At 37.7% G+C, this 17,711-nt stretch overlaps 1 protein-coding gene across 10 annotated transcripts in view; it reads left to right on the top strand.

The window, feature by feature from the left end:
• Positions 1-17,485, top strand: part of DZIP3 (DAZ interacting zinc finger protein 3) — a 117,839-nt gene extending 100,354 nt beyond the window's left edge. For all 10 annotated transcript variants that reach the window (XM_032852124.1, XM_032852130.1, XM_032852128.1 and 7 more), the window contains 5 exons: positions 11,662-11,801; positions 13,095-13,215; positions 13,678-13,821; positions 13,908-14,009; positions 15,724-17,485. In XM_032852124.1, the coding sequence (XP_032708015.1) occupies positions 11,662-11,801; positions 13,095-13,215; positions 13,678-13,821; positions 13,908-14,009; positions 15,724-15,834 (618 nt within the window). In that variant the 3' untranslated portion in view covers positions 15,835-17,485. The remainder of the gene's footprint in view (positions 1-11,661; positions 11,802-13,094; positions 13,216-13,677; positions 13,822-13,907; positions 14,010-15,723) is intronic.
• The last annotated feature ends 226 nt before the right edge of the window (positions 17,486-17,711 follow it).

The following is a 17,711-nucleotide window of genomic DNA, read 5'->3' on the forward strand; positions in this document are numbered from 1 at the left end:
TTCCCACCAACAGTGTAGGAGGGTTCCCCTTTCTCCGCATCCTCGCCAGCATCTGTCATTTCCTGACTTGTTAATTTTAGCCATTCTGACTGGTGTGAGGTGATATCTCATTGTGGTTTTGATTTGTATTTCCCTGATGCCGAGTGATATGGAGCACTTTTTCATGTGTCTGTTGGCCATCTGGTTGTCTTCTTTGCAGAAATGTCTGCTCATGTCCTCTGCCCATTTCTTGCTTGGATTATTTGTTCTTTGGGTGTTGAGTTTGCTAAGCTCTTTATAGATTTTGGACACTAGCCCTTTATCTGATATGTCATTTATAAATATCTTCTCCCATTCTGTCAGTTGTCTTTTGATTTTGTTTACTGTTTCCTTTGCTCTGCAAAAGCTTTTGATCTTGATGAAGTCCCAATAGTTCATTTTTGCCCTTGCTTCCCTTGCCTTTGGCGATGTTCCTAGGAAGATGTTGCTGCGGCTGAGGTCGAGGAGGTTGCTGCCTGTGTTCTCCTCAAGGATTTTGATGGATTCCTTTCTCACATTGAGGTCCTTCATCCATTTTGAGTCTATTTTCATGTGTGGTGTAAGGAAATGGTCCAGTTTCACTTTTCTGCATGTGGCTGTCCAATTTTCCCAACACCATTTATTGAAGAGGCTGTCTTTTTTCCATTGGACATTCTTTCCTGCTTTGTCAAAGATTAGTTGACCATAGAGTTGAGGGTCTATTTCTGGGCTCTCTATTCTGTTTATTGAGCTATGTGTCTGTTTTTGTGCCAGTACCATACTGTCTTGATGATGACAGCTTTGTAACTGAATTTGAAGTATGGAATTGTGATGCCACCAACTTTGGCATTCTTTTTCAACATTCCTCTGGCTATTTGAGATCTTTTCTGGTTCCATATAAATTTTAGGATTATTTGTTCCATTTCTTTGAAAAAAATGGATGGTATTTTGATAGGAATTGCATTAAATGTGTAGATTGCTTTAGGTAGCATAGACATTTTCACAATATTTATTCTTCCAATCCAGGAGCATGGAACATTTTTCCATTTCTTTGTGTCTTCCTCAATTTCTTTCATGAGTACTTTATAGTTTTCTGAGTATAGATTCTTAGCCTCTTTGGTTAGGTTTATTCCTAGGTATCTTATAGTTTTGGGTGCAATTGTAAATGGGATTGACTCCTTAATTTCTCTTTCTTCTGTCTTGTTGTTAGTGTAGAGAAATGCAACTGATTTCTGTGCATTGACTTTATATCCTGACACTTTACTGAATTCCTGTACAAGTTCTAGCAGTTTTGGAGTGGAGTCTTTATGGGTTTTCCACATATAGTATCATATCATCCGCGAAGAGTGATAGTTTGACTTCTTCTTTGCCGATTTGAATGCCTTTAATTTCCTTTTGTTGTCTGATTGCTGAGGCTAGGACTTCTAGTACTATGTTGAATAGCAGTGGTGATAACGGACATCCCTGCCATGTTCCTGACCTTAGCGGAAAAGCTTTCAGTTTTTCTGCATTGAGAATGATATTTGCGGTGGGTTTTTCATAGATGGCTTTGATAATATTGAGGTATGTGCCCTCTATCCCTACACTTTGAAGAGTTTTGATCAGGAAGGGATGCTGTACTTTGTCAAATGCTTTTTCAGCATCTATTGATAGTATCATATGGTTCTTGTTCTTTATTTTATTAATGTGTTGTATCACATTGATTGATTTGCAGATGTTGAACCAACCTTGCAGCCCTGGAATAAATCCCACTTGGTCACGGTGAATAATCCTTTTAATGTACTGTTGAATCCTATTGGCTAGTATTTTGGTGAGAATTTTCGCATCTGTGTTCATCAAGGATGTTGGTCTGTAGTTTTCTTTTTTGATGGGATCCTTGTCTGGTTTGGGGATCAAGGTGATGCTGGCCTCATAAAATGAGTTTGGAAGTTTTCCTTCTATTTCTATTTTTCGGAACAGTTTCAGGAAAATAGGAATTAGTTCTTCTTTAAATGTTTGGTAGAATTACCCCGGGAAGCTGTCTGGCCCTGGGCTTTTGTTTGTTTGGAGATTTTTGATGCCTGTTTCAATCTCCTTACTGGTTATGGGTCTGTTCAGGCTTTCTCTTTCTTCCTGGTTCAGTTGTGGTAGTTTATATGTCTCTAGGAATGCATCCATTCTTCCAGATTGTCAAATTTGTTCGCGTAGAGTTGTTCATAGTATGTTCTTATAATTGTCTGTATTTCTTTGGTGTTTGTTGTGATCTCTCCTCTTTCATTCATGATTTTATTTATTTGGGTCCTTTCTCTCTTCTTTTTGATAAGTCTGGCCAGGGCTTTATCAATCTTATTAATTCTTTCAAAGAACCAGCTCCTAGTTTCGTTGATTTGTTCTATTGTTTTTTTGGTTTCTATTTCATTGATTTCTGCTCTGATCTTTATGATTTCTCTTCTCCTGCTGGGTTTAGGGTTTCTTTCTTGTTCTTTCTCAAGCTCCTTTAGGTGTAGGGTTAGGTTGTGTACCTGAGACCTTTCTTGTTTCTTGAGAAAGGCTTGTACCACTCTATATTTTCCTCTCAGGACTGGCTTTATTGTGTCCCACAGATTTTGAACCGTTGTGTTTTCATTATCATTTGTTTCCATGAATTTTTTCAATTCTTCTTTAATTTCCTGGTTGACCCATTCATTCTTTAGAAGGATGCTGATGAGTCTCCATGTATTTGGGTTCTTTCTAAATTTCCTCTTGTGATTGAGTTCTAGCTTCAGAGCATTATGGTCTGAAAATATGCAGGGAATGATCCCAACCTTTTGATACCAGTTGATCAGTTTGATACCTGATTTAGGACCGAGGATGTGATCTATTCTGGAGAACGTTCCATGTGCACTAGAGAAGAATGTGTATTCTGTTGCTTTGGGATGAAATGTTCTGAATATATCTGTGATGTCCATCTGGTCCAATGTGTCATTTAAGGCCTTTATTTCCTTGTTGATCTTTTGCTTGGATGATCTGTCCATTTCAGTGAGGGGAGTGTTAAAGTCCCCTACTATTATTGTATTATTGTTGATGTGTTTCTTTGATTTTGTTATTAATTGGTTTATATAGTTGGCTGCTCCCACGTGAGGGGCACAGATATTTAAAATTGTTAGATCTTCTTGTTGGACAGATCCTTTGAGTATGATATAGTGTCCTTCCTCATCTCTTATTATAGTCCTTGGCTTAAAATCTAATTGATCTAAGGACTGCCACTCCTGCTTTCTTCTGATGTCAATTAGCATGGTAAATTGTTTTCCACCCCATCACTTTAAATCTGGAGGTGTCTTCGGGTTTAAAATGAATTTCTTGTAGGCAACATATAGATGGGTTTTGTTTTTTTATCCATTCTGATACCCTGTGTCTTTTGATTGGGGCATTTAGCCCATTAACATTCAGGGTAACTATTGAGAGATATTAATTTAGGGCCATTGTATTGCCTGTAAGGTGACTGTTATTGTATTTTGTTTCTGTTCCTTTCTGATCTACTACTTTTAGGCTCTCTCTTTGCTTAGAGGACCCCTTTCAATATTTCCTGTAGAGCTGGTTTGGTGTTTGCAAATTCTTTCAGTTTTTGTCCTGGAAGCTTTTAATCTCTCCTTCTATTTTCAATGATAGCCTAGCTGGATATAGTGTTCTTGGCTGCATGTTTTTCTCATTTAGTGCTCTGAATATATCATGCCAGCTCTTTCTGGCCTGCCAGGTCTCTGTGGATAAGTCTGCTGCCAATCTAATATTTTTACCATTGTATGTTACAGACTTCTTTTCCCGGGCTGCTTTCAGGATATTCTCTTTGTCACTAAGACTTGTAAATTTTACTATTAGGTGATGGGGTGTGGACCTATTCTTATTGATTTTGAGGGGGGTTCTCTGCACCTCCTGGATTTTGATGCTTGTTCCCTTTGCCATATTAGGGAAATTTTCTCCAATAATTCTCTCCAATATACCTTCTGCTCCCCTCTCTCTTTCTTTTTCTTCTGGAATCCCAATTATTCTAATGTTGTTTAGTCTTACGGTGTCACTTATCTCTTGAATTCTCCCCTCGTGGTCCAGTAGATGTTTGTCCCTCTTTTGCTCAGCTTCTTTATTCTCTGTCATTTGGTCTTCTATATCGCTAATTCTTTCTTCTGCCTCATTTATCCTAGCAGTGAGAGCCTCCATTTTTGATTGCACCTCATTAATAGCTTTTTTGATTTCAACTTGGTTAGATTTTAGTTCTTTTATTTCTCCAGAAAGGGCTTTTATATCTCCCGAGAGCGTTTCTCTTATATCTTCCATGCCTTTTTCGAGTCCGGCTAGAACCTTGAGAATCGTCATTCTGAACTCTAGATCTGACATATTACCAATGTCTGTATTGATTAGGTCCCTAGCCTTCGGTACTGCCTTTTGTTCTTTTTTTTTGTGGTGAATTTTTCCGCCTTGTCATTTTGTCCAGATAAGAGTATATGAAGGAGCAAGTAAAATACTAAAAGGGTGGCAAAGACCCCAGGAAAATATGCTTTAACCAAATCATAAGAGATCCCAAATCGTGGTGGGGAGAAAGGGGATAAAAAGAGGTTCAGAAAAAAAAAAAAAAAGAAACAATTAAAAAAAGAAAACGAATAAAGAAAAAATATAAAATAGAAAAAAATATATATATATTAGATAAACTAGTTAAAAAACGTTAAAAAAGAAAATGTTAAAAGTTAAAAAAATCTAGCAGAAGAAAAAAAAATTGAAAAATTAAAAAAAAAATTAAATTAACTGTAAGACTAAAGAATCATGGGGAGAAAGCCATGAGTTCCGTGCTTTGCTTTCTCCTCCTCTGGAATTCAGCTGCTCTCCTTGGTATTGAAACTGCACTCCTTGGTAGGTGAACTTGGTCCTTGCTGGATTTCTTGTTGATCTTCTGGGGGAGGGGCCTGTTGTAGTGATTCTCAAGTGTCTTTGCCCCAGGCGGAGTTGCACCACCCTTACCAGGGGCCGGGCTGAGTAATCCACTCGGGTTTGCTTTCGGGAGCTTTTGTTCCCTGAGCGCTTTCCGTAGAGTTCCGGAGGATGGGAATGAAGATGGCGGCCTCCCAGTCTCCGGCCCGGAGGAGCCGAGAGCCTGGGGTCCCACTCCTCAGTGAGTCCTCAGAGAACAGAGCCCAATTACGTCTCCCTGGCCTCCAGCCGAGCTCCGAGCTGACCGAGCCTGTGACCGGTTCAAGGTAACGCCGAGCTGAGAGCTCTCTCTGTAGCCGGCTTCCCCGTTCTAATACCTGCAAGCTCTGCGACACTCATACACCCCCGATCCTTCTGTGACCCTGTGGGACCTGGGCCACACTGACCCCTTGTGGGCTTCACCCCGGTTTAGCCTCTGGAGCGATGTCCCAGTGGAACAGACTTTTTTTTTTTTTTTTTAAGATTTTATTTATTTACTTGACAGAGATCACAAGCAGGCAGAGAAGCAGGCAGAGAGAGAAGAGGAAGCAGGCTCCCTGCTGAGCAGAGAACCCGATGCAGGGCTCGATCCCAGGACCCTGAGATCATGACCCGAGCCGAAGGCAGCGGCTTAACCCACTGAGCCAACCAGGCGCCCCCGGAACAGACTTTTAAAAGTCCTGATTTTGTGCTCCGTTGCTCTGCCGCTTGCCGGGAGCCGGCCCCTTCCCCCGCGGTCTATCTTCCCGTCGCTTTGGATTCACTTCTCCGCCAGTCCTACCTTTCAGAAAGTGGTTGATTTTCCGTTTCTAGAATTGCTGTTCTTTTTCTCTTCGATCTCCCGTTGGATTTGTAGGTGTTTGCAATCTTAGATAAGCTATCTAGCTGATCTGCTACCTGAAGTAGTCTCAGCCTGCTACTTCTCTGCCATCTTGACTCCTCCTGAGGTAATAGAGAAATTTTAAATGACCAGGATTGTTAGTTGTAATCAAAGTTATAATGCAAAGGTGGTAAGCATTTATTTAAAAAAAAATCTCCGCGAAGACTGATGTTAAATATAATTAATGAAAAATTCTCTAACTTGACTTTTCCATAATATGTTCTCATCAGCTTTTTGTACCTATAAACACTCTACCTTTGAAATAACGTCAGATGGACTCATTATTGTAGAGGCTGCCTCTGCAAACAAATATGTATATAGGCCTTACAATGTTAACTGATAACCACATCTTCTTATCCCCATGATCTCACAGTGTTGCTCATGTGGTTTACACCTGCACTTTTACATAAGGAGCTACATATATAAAACTATTGAAAACTTTAAAGTATCTCAGCCTCCTAGTACTACTTTCTGATTCCTTGGGAAAAGCTTGATACTGAGGCAAACCCAGGTTTCTGGGCAATATTCTCCTCTGACTTAGTAGACTTTGTATGAGTTATTTCAGTAGCTATTAGTCATAGCTAATTTTTCATGAATAATCTTATATTTGAAAATAACCTGTAGAACATTAGGTAAAAGTTGTCATGTTTATAATTATCCTAGTAATCGGGTGAAAATATTCACTTGCTAATATTAATTAGAATCTTAAAGCTTCTAAGAAGAAACTGCCTTAAAATATGGCAAAACTTTGATGGTTTTTTGGATTGGAGGTGTCACTACAAGTTCCATACCACTTTTGTCTGTAACATTCCTGAGACATTGGGCAGACATTCTAGTAGTAGTCTCATCTTTATTTCTTTGAAAATTCAAACTTAGCATTAACTACTTCCATATTTAGAAAAATTATAAAAAAGCAGGGGCTGATATCGAAGAGGTTACTGCCTATATTCTCCTCTAGGATTCTGATGGATTCCTCTCTCACATTGAGGTCTTTTATTCATTTTGAGTTTATTTTCGTGTACGGTGTAAGAGAATGGTCGAGTTTCATTCTTCTACATATAGCTGTCCAGTTTTCCCAGCACCATTTATTGAAGAGACTTGTCTTTTTTCCACTGGATATTTTTTCCTGCTTTGTTGAAGATTATTTGACCATAGAGTTAAGGGTCCATATCTGGGCTCTCTACTCTGTTCCGCTGGTCTGTGTGTCTGTTTTTATGCCAGTACCATGCTGTCTTGGTGATCACAGCTTTGTAGTAAAGCTTGAAATCAGGTAACGTGATGCCCCCAGTTTTATTTTTGTTTTTCAACATTTCCTTAGCGATTCGGGGTCTCTTCTGGTTCCATACAAATTTTAGGATTATTTGCTCCAGCTCTTTGAAAAATACCAGTGGAATTTTGATCGGAATGGCATTAAAAGTATAGATTGCTCTAGGCAGTATAGACATTTTAACAATGTTTATTCTTCCGATCCAAGAGCATGGAATGGTCTTCCATCTTTTTGTGTCTTCTTCAATTTCTTTCATGAGTGTTCTGTAGTTCCTCGAGTACAGATCCTTCACCTCTTTGGTTAGGTTTATTCCCAGGTGTCTTACGGTTCTTGGTGCTATAGTAAATGGAATCGATTCTCTAATTTCCCTTTCTGTATTTTCATTGTTAGTGTATAAGAAAGCCACTGATTTCTGTACATTGACTTTGTATCCTGCCACGTTACTGAATTGCTGTATGAGTTCTAGTAGTTTGGGGGTGGAGTCTTTTGGGTTTTCCATATAAAGAATCATGTCATCTGCGAAGAGAGAGAGTTTGACTTCTTCCTTGCCAATTTGGATACCTTTTATTTCTCTTTGTTGTCTGATTGCTGTTGCTAGGACTTCTAATACTATGTTGAACAAGAGTGGTGAGAGTGGGCATCCTTGTCGTGTTCCTGATCTCAACAGGAAGGCTGCAGGCTTTTTCCCATTGAGGATGATATTTGCTGTGGGTCTTTCATGAATAGATTTTATGAAGTTCAGGAATGTTCCCTCTATCCCTATACTTTGAAGTGTTTTAATCAGGAATGGATGCTGGATTTTGTCGAATGCTTTTTCTGCATCAATTGAGAGGACCATGTGGCTCTTCTCTCTTCTCTTATTAATTTGTTCTATCACATTGATTGATTTGTGAATGTTGAACCATCCTTGTAGCCCAGGAATGAATCCCACCTGGTCATGGTGGATAATCTTTTAAATGTGCTGTTGGATCCTATTTGCTAGGATCTTGTTGAGAATCTTAGCATCCATATTCATCAGTGATATTGGTCTGAAATTCTCCTTTTTGGTAGGGTCTTTGCCTGGTTTGGGGATCAGGGTAATGCTGGCTTCATAGAAAGAGTCTGGAAATTTTCCTTCTGCTTCAATTTTTTGGAACAGCTTCAGGAGAATAGGTGTTATTTCTTCTTTGAAAGTTTGATAGAATTCCCCAGGGAATCCATCAGGTCCTGGGCTCTTGTTTTTTGGGAGGTTTTTGATCACTGCTTCAATGTCGTTACTAGATATCGGTCTATTCAGGTTGTCAATTTCTTCCTGGTTCAATTTTGGGAGTTTATAGTTTTCCAGGAATGCATCCATTTCATCTAGGTTGCTTAGCTTATTGGCATATTAACTGTTGATAATAACTTCTGATGATTGTTTCTACTTCCTTGGTGTTAGTTGTGATCTCTCCCTTTTCATTCATAATTTTATTAATTTGGGCTTTCTCTGTTTTCTTTTGGATTAGTGTGGGCAATAGTTTATCGATCTTATTGATTCTTTCAAAAAACCAGCTTCTAGTTTTCATTGATACGTTCTACTGTATCTCTGGTTTCTACCCTCATTGATCTCAGCTCTAATCTTGATTATTTCCCTTCTTATGTGTGGAGTTGGTTTGATTTGTTGTTGATTCTCCAGTTCTTTAAGGTGTAGAGACAGCTGGTGTGTTCTGAATATTTCAATTTTTTTGAGGGAGGCTTAGATGGCTATGTATTTCCCCCTTAGGACCTCCTTTGCTGTATCCCATAGGTTTTGGACCGAAGTGTCTTCATTCTCATTGGTTTCCATGAATTGTTTCAGTTCTTCTTTGATCTCCTGGTTGATCCAAGCATTCTTAAGCAAGGTGGTCTTTAGCTTCCAGGTGTTTGAGTTCCTTTGGAACTTTTCCTTGTGATTGAGCTCCAGTTTCAAGCCATCAGAATCCTAGAGGAGAACATAGGCAGTAACCTCTTAGATATCAGCCACAGCAACTTCTTTCAAGATATGTCTCCAAAGGCAAAGGAAACAAAAGCGAAAATGAACTTTTGGGACTTCATCAAAATCAAAAGCTTCTGCACAGCAAAGGAAACAGTCAACAAAACAAAGAGGCAACCCACGGAATGGGAGAAGATATTTGCAAATGACAGTACAGACAAAAGGTTGATATCCAGGATCTATAAAGAACTCTTCAAACTCAACACACAAAAAACAGACAATCATCTAAAAAAATGGGCAGAAGATATGAACAGACACTTCTCCAATGAAGACATACAAGTGGCTATCAGACACATGAAAAAATGTTCATCATCACTAGCCATCAAGGAGATTCAAATTAAAACCACATTGAGATACCACCCTACACCAGTTAGAATGGCCAAAATTAGCAAGACAGGAAGCCACATGTGTGGGAGGAGATGTGGAGAAAGGGGACCCCTCTTACACTGTTGGTGGGAATGCAAGTTGGTGCAGCCGCTTTGGAGAACAGTGTGGAGATTCCTCAAGAAATTAAAAATAGAGCTTCCCTATGACCCTGCCATTGCACTACTGGGTATTTACCCCAAAGATACAGATGTAGTGAAAAGAAGGGCCATCTGTACCCCAATGTTTATAGCAGCAATGGCCACAGTCTCCAAACTCTGGAAAGAACCAAGATGCCCTTCAACGGACAAATGGATAAGGAAGATGTGGTCCATATACACTATGGAGTATTATGCCTCCATCAGAAAGGATGAATACCCAACTTTTGTAGCAACATGGACGGGACTGGAAGAGATTATGCTGAGTGAAATAAGTCAAGCAGAGAGAGTCAATTATCATATGGTTTCACGTATTTGTGGAGCATAACAAATAGCATGGAGGACAAGGGGAGTTAGAGAGGAGAAGGGAGTTGAGGGAAATTGGAAGGGGAGGTGAACCATGAGAGACTATGGACTCTGAAAAACAATCTGAGGGGTTTGAAGGGGCGGGGGGTGGGAGGTTGGGGGAACCAGGTGGTGGGTATTGGAGAGGGCACAGATTGCATGGAGCACTGGGTGTGGTGCAAAAACAATGAAAACTGTTACGCTGAAAATAAATTAACAAAAAAAAGACCTAAAAAAAAAATAAATGTCATGTACTAGCAGTATCTGTTAGCATTCATTGAATGTTTAGTGTCACCCCTTATGTTTGCCATCTTCTCATGTGATGAAGTTGGGTTTTGAAAGTTGTTTTTGTTTATTTTCTCTGAGCATAAATGAAGTGCAGCATTTTTTGGTTTGAAGCAGGTAAGAGACAATATGTTGCTTATTTACTTTGATCCCCACTGTCATAATTTCAAGGCCAGGCTTTCCATATGGTACAGCAACCAACCAAGTGAGCCACCTTCACACCACCAGAAATATTCTAACCAATAAATTAGTAAATCTTTAAAAAAAAAAAAAAAATCCTGGGGCGCTTGGGTGGCTCAGTGGGTTAAAGCCTCTGCCTTCGGCCCAGGTCATGATCTCAGGGTCCTAGGATCTAGCCCTAAATCGGGCTCCCTGCTTAGTGGGGAGCTTGCTTCCCCCCACCGCACCGCCTGCCTCTCTGTCTACTTGTGATCTCTGTCAAATAAATAAATAAAATCTTTTAAAAAAAATTTAAAAAGCAAATAACATAGAAATAGATCAAGTAGAAAGTAAAATTACCCTGCAACTGAATCCTAGGAAATAATCACTGTTTACAGATTGTTTATAACTTGAGATCTTTTTCTATGCACATATATTCGGGTTAAGTCTCTGCCTTCAGTTCAGATCACGATCTCAGTGTACTGGGATTGAGCCCTGCATTGGGCTCTCTGCTCAGCAGGGAGCCTGCTTCCCTCCTCTCTCTCTCTGCCGGCCTCTCTGCCTACTTGTGATCTCTATCTCTGTCAAATAAATAAGTAAATAAAATCTTTTTAAAAAAATTTAATATAAAAATGAGTAATACCATAAATACTATACCACAGACTTTTTAAAATGAAACATTTCACGGACATCTCATACTCCAGTATATAGATCCGTTCTTAAGGATTGATTAGTTATGCTATAATTCCCCTATTGGCAGACTCGGTTATTTCTAGTTTCTTAAAATAACAGCAATAAACACTCTATCTTTTTTTTTTTCCATTTTATTTTATTTTATTTCTTTTCAGTGTTCCAAAATTCATTGTTTATGCACCACACCCAGTGCTCCATGCAATACCCACCACCAGGCTCACCCACCTCCCACCCCCCTCCTCTCCAAAACCCTCAGTTTGTTTCTGAGTCCACAGTCTCTCATGGTCTGTCTCCCCCTCCCAGTTTCCTTCAATTTCCTCCAACTTACTCCTCCTCTGCATCTCCCAATGTCCTCCGTGTTATTCCTTATGCTCTGTATTTCTATACATTTGCAATTACTGAAACTAACATGTCCCCTTTTTACAAATAAGGTAATTATAAAAAATAAGAAATATTATTGTGCTAGTTAAATAAAACTCCAAAACGGGAATGTGTAGGCCAGTATTCCTCTTCATTCTACCCATTTTCTGAAGTATGGAAATACTGTGTTGTCATGGAATGTTACTTCCTAATAACTGAGGCTGATGGGTTATAACTGTGCTCCTTACAGATGACTGGTATAGCCTGGACAGTGCCGGCACCTTTGGGAGAGGTTATGTCTCCCAGTGCAGGTCTGGGAAGTGATCCCCCCATGATGAATTGGGAGAGGATTACAGACAGGCTGAAAACTGCTTTTCCACAACAAACCAGGTATCTTCATTTTTATTTAGTTGTGAGTACAGATCATACTCTACAGTTTCCATAACCATAATTAGGACAGTGAAACAAATACAAATACACAAATATATTATCTTAACATGGCCTTGGTAAGGAAAATGAAATTTAAATATATAGTGTTCAATATAAATGCCAAACCTCTTCACTAAATTTATTAGTCTCAAGTTATGAGAGAATAGGTTTTTAAATTTAGGTTTGCTCCTTTATTAAAAGTACAAGTCATAAACCTATCCACTTTTAATGCCACCAGCTGCAATAATTATCTTAATAACCTCTTTCCAAAGTGAATTTTAAATTGTATGCTCTACAAGCCCAAACATCAGATTTTACCCTCCTATTTCCTTAATGTTATTAAGGGCTCTTAGGTTTTGTTAGTGAACACAGTTAAATGCAAGAAACAATGATTTTACTGTGCTTTTCACAGTGCTGATTTTAGCAGAAAGATATTTAATGTTTCTTCTCCAGAAATGAAGTTTTTTTATCTTTACTTTTGTATTCAAGGAAATTAGTTTCTAACCAATATTTTCACATGAAGCCTAATACTTTTATTTAATGGACATATTGTTTTGCTTCAGGATTAGATTATGGTTTTATAAATATAGTGAATAGCTAATGAAAATAGAAAAGTAGTACAGTTGTTATATATATGTATGAAATGAATAGTAAATCAAAGGTAGTTTTATAAGGCTGATGACCTGACACTTCATTTGGGAAAGAAACTAATTCATTCTCCTCTCTCCTACCAAAAAAACACATTCAGAGGCTTTGGGGTCAAGGGACTTTGAGCACTGAAAGAGAATAAAAAGAACATATTAGTTAATTGTATGATAAAGAAACCTAGAAATATTTTAATGTGTCTTTTAGCTTTTCTGTTGTGTAATCTTTGTTTTGTTTGAGTTTTACAAAAGTACAATTATTAACATAGAAAAGAGACAGACCTATAGTGACATCGTTAAAAAGGAGTATTTTAGTCCTAATTAAAAGCAGACACAATAAAAGAGCTCAGTACATAAGTAAGTAGATAACAAATTCAGTTTTCATACAAGCTTTCAAAAACAGTTAAACTTTCTTTTGGGAAAGAATATTAAACTTTAGGATTTTTGTTTTGGTATAATATAAATGTAGATAGATGTTAGCTCAGCTCTAAAGGGCCACATCTATATGCTGCTACATATCGTAGAGTGGGATTTTGTGCTTTGTGTAGGGGGCACACCCTCAAGGCAGTAGGAAAAAAATCACCACTGCTCTTTCCTTGATCTCTCCTAGAAAGGAGCTCATGGATTTCTTACGAAAATTGAAGGACATTCATGGGAAGTCCTTATCTGGACTGACATTTGATGAAATTGTGTACAAGATTTCCCAATTTATTGATCCCAAGAGATCACAGGTAAAAACAAAAAACCTATACCTCCCTGCCCTTCTGGGTAGTAGTGAGTGGTCTTAATTATGTTTATAACATGTCTATAAATCAGTAACCTGTAATCATATTAAATTGTCTATTAACAGTATAACTTCAACTTAACAAATGGCATAGGAAGTCTTTTTGAAATACTACCTGATCATTCTGTTAAAACTGACCCTCTTGAAATTTCTTCCAGGTTGCTTTCACTCTAAAGGAAGACCTCTTTTCTAATTTTAAAGAGTATATAATTTTTTTTTCTTTACCTGGCTCTGAGTATACAAGTAATATTGCTAACATTTTGTTTTCAAGATTTCTTGTGCATTTAATTGACTTTATACCCTTTTGCTAATTCTCACTGTACCCCTGTAACCCATTTTCTGTGCTATTCTATTAGTTTTCCCTGTTTTAAAACACTTCTGAAAAAAAGTATAATGTTGTTGTTTTCAGAGTCAAGGAAAATCTGTGCTGAATGGTAACTGTGTTTCACCCAGCCACACACCTCCACAGTCTACTGCTGCCCAGCCCCCAAAACCAGCCTGGAGGCCCCTCAGTTCACAAGGGCCTGCCTCATGGGAAGGAGCCAATAATTTGGTGAGATTGAGACTGTTGATTCTAAGTACATTTAAATTTAAGGGAAAAAAATGAGCTAAGTTGAACCTTATGTGTATTTTCCCTAGGATGATGAGGAAGAAGAAGAGGAGCCTTGTGTGATCTGTCATGAGAATCTCTCTCCAGAAAACCTCTCTGTTTTGCCTTGTGCTCACAAATTCCATTCTCAGGTAACTCTTTAAACTTATCTTTTTTTATTTTCTTACTTTTAAATTTTACTGATTTTTTTTCAGTTAAAAAATTGTCATTTCAATGCCAGTTTAATATAGAGAAGTATATGAAATAGTAGAAAAATGACCTGTACAACTATCCTGAAACCTCAAAATTCAAAGTAAGGTTAATATAGTTAGACAATTAAAAATTCAAACAGTACTAATAGATACGTAATGAAAGTCTAGCTTTTTTCTTCTTTTTTTTAAAGAAATCTACCTTTTTAAATATCTTGCCATTAAATCAGTTAAGCAAGATTCATGCTGCCTTACTTGAAATCATATGCATGTATAATCAGATATTGCTGTAGCATGAGTTCCACAGACTATAACTTGGGGCATTGGAGTACCGCACAGAAATATTTACACCTGTTTTCACCATACCTAGCCCCAGTTTGTACTGTGCTTTCTCAGATCTCCATAGACCTTACAGGAAAAGAGGAGACAATGATGAGATTGAAATAGCATGGAGTAATTCCCTTGACTAGAAATGGAAGGAATGTTAATTGACAGAGCAATTCAGTGGCAGTTTAGCAACAGTGTCACTTCATCCTGATTTGCTATAAATAATGGATAGTGTCCTTTGTCTCCATGTACTGATGGCACCCTACCATTATAAAGCATAAGATTTACCTTAACAGGCTGTCTGGGCCCTACTTGTATTTGCTCTTTAGATGCTCAGGTTTCAGTTTTGATGTTAGAAAAATAGGAGACTGGCATATCTTTTGTTGATTCTTGGCATTTTTAAGTCCTGGTGTTGTTGCTGTGCAAATGCTATCGATATACAATTTATGATCCAAGTCTTCTGGTGCAAAGATGTAATTTGACCCAGGAAAAGATAATCTTACATAAGAAAGTCTCCGGAAATGAATAGTAGCCAGCTCATTCAAACCATATCTGTAAAATGCGATTTCAAAGATATGTGATACCTACTACAGAATTATATTTTCTATCTATTCTGATATGAAGAAATAGACACAGAATGGCTAATCCCAAAAGATCAAGAAAGATACTTAGTCATTTGAAGTTGGTTCATGAAACTTACTATTTTTGCCATTGCCCATAGAATAGAAAGCAGGTAACCGATTCAGGTTACCTTTTAGGGTTACAGTTAGTGGCCCTAATATATAGGCCTCTTCTCAATCCTCTCTCATCTGATCTCGCTCTCATTATTTATACAGGTAAAATGGATTTGTTTTGGGAGAGTAAGTATTCAAGCAAATGACATAACAGCTCATAGCCCAAGAGTACTATCATTGTCATCAAAGAGCCATCTGAAAAGTATATCTATTATCTACGGATTTTAACTTCAAAACACCATAGACACTTAATACAGAGCATTGGTGACTTTTGTATGTTATTTTTTTCTAGATTATACATGAGAACAATATATAATAAAGTAGAGGAAAAATATGTAGCAGATTTCCTCAGCCTTCTTGTTAGGAAGAATTGCAAAGTCATCCTGAAAATGAGGGCTGGGGAAAGGATCCTAATCCAATAAACTTGCTGAAAGGTGTTCTGCTGTTACCAGCTATATTACTCTGAATCACAGAGAAGGTGCCATTACTGAGTAGTTGGCTTGGCAATTTACTAGAAAGTAACTGATTATATAGAGTAAAAGTTGCCTCTTTTAGGCTAAATCAGAGAGACTGACATGAATATTTTTGCTCCTTAGTGCATTAGACCTTGGCTGATGCAACAGGGGACATGCCCAACCTGCAGACTCCATGTTTTGTTACCAGAAGAATTTCCGGGTCACCCCAGCCGGCACTTGCCAAAGATCTGATCCAAGGGGATGATTATGCAAAGGAAGTTCAGTTACCAGATTCCAGAATTTAGTTTTGCCTTTTATTATGAGCTGATGGTGTGAATGGTGTAAAGCAGTGTGCGCTTTGTACAAAAAAGAAGCTAGCTAATCTCATCAAAGCTGCAGCCAAAGAGGACAGGACCCATTTTCAGGACTTAGAGCTGAACTGAGAGGGATAAAATTTTAAAAGTTACATTACATTTGCCCTTATATTAGTAAGCATTTTCTTCCAATGTAAACATCATTGTTAGCACATATCTTACGATGTTTTTGTCTTTTTCCTTCTTATTCCACTTATCCTTTATTGTCTCTCAATATGTGCTACATCTTAATTTCCTGAAATCAATTTAAGAGGAAAAGTAGAATAGCAAACAGGAACATTCCAGATTTTATTTTTTCTTTTAACTTTTTAAACTGCTTACCAAGTACACAACTGAATTATTTAAACTTCATCCCTATCTTCCCTTCTAAATATGGCCTCTAAATATGTGCCCATGAAGAGATTATGAGCTACTTGAGGTTGTGGACCATACAGTGGTGTGTTGGAGCTTAGCTAATAATAGTTTGTGAGAAGTGACTGTTGAAGTTTCAGGAATTTTGTGAGCCAGTGATCGAATTGTTCTTAGCTTGAAATCTGCATAGTGGGAGTATTTACATCATAGAAATTTGTAAATGTTATTAAGTCAGGGTTTCTCTTCCCAAGAACTTGCTGTTAAACATTTGCCAGTACGCCACTGGGACCGTGTCTGATCCTCCTATGTGTTCTCGATGCCTTGCATAGTAGGTGTAGCATAAATATTCCCAGAATCAAATCAGGAAATAGAAATGAGTTAATGTGTAAATAAAGTCACTTGCTCAGTTGAATAATTGAGATATTATGTTCATTTGTGAACATTGTCATTGGATCTTACACTTGAAGGATTTTTTTTTTCTGCCTTAAAAGTTTCTTAATTTCACTTTGTCATGCTGCAGGGTGTGGGGTACTGTTTGTATGTAGATGCTTCTTATGACAAAGTTAACATTTACCGGGCTAAGCTGCTATCTAAAGCTTGTCAGTAGGAACTTACTTAGAGGTCAAAAACCTATTTTGAAAATAGTATTGTATAAATGCTGTAAGTGTTGTACATGTCTCTAAAAAACTCTAAATTCAGTTACCATGTAAGATGTTATTTGGTTCACATTTGTTTCCATAAATTAATGAAAATGAGACTGTGAATAAGTGTTTTGACTCTACTTTATCTGTATAGTTAAGTGTAAATGTATCTTGAAGTTACTTTAAATCTCTATTTAAAACTGCTATTTCTGTAATTGTATGCTAAATGTTTTCTTCTGTAATGACAATAGACTGGAAAATGTGGAGGAAAATATCCAAAAAAAAAAAGGAAGGCAGTCTTCTAGACACTTAAAATGCCATGAATGTCTCAGAATTGAAAAATTCAGAAATTATAAGGCCTTCAATAATTATCTTGTCTAACACCTTGAGGTCATGGTCTTATAGCAAACTATCTTGTAAAACAATTGTGTCTTAGTTTGTTTACATCAATGATTTCATTTCCATGTGGGAAAGATTTTATCTGTATATAAGCTTAAATGTACCCTGAAACTATTTTAAATCTGTTTAAAACATCTATATTTGTTTGTGGGTTTTTTTTTTTTTTTTTTTCTGTTATGACAAAGAGTAGGAAAATACCCAAGAAGGCAGTCATGGAGACTTGTAGAGTCATAGAATGTCAGAACTTATGGGGTCTTTAATGATCCATTAGACTGTCCCTCATAAGTACATCATGCCTACGATCACATGGTCAATTAGTGGCTGGGCCAGTCCTAATTCTTTAAGGTCCTGGCACTTGGTCACA

Source organism: Lontra canadensis, unplaced genomic scaffold (assembly GCF_010015895.1).
Source record: "Lontra canadensis isolate GAN:19392208 unplaced genomic scaffold, GSC_riverotter_1.0 scaffold6, whole genome shotgun sequence".
In the NCBI taxonomy this organism is placed as follows: domain Eukaryota; kingdom Metazoa; phylum Chordata; class Mammalia; order Carnivora; family Mustelidae; genus Lontra; species Lontra canadensis.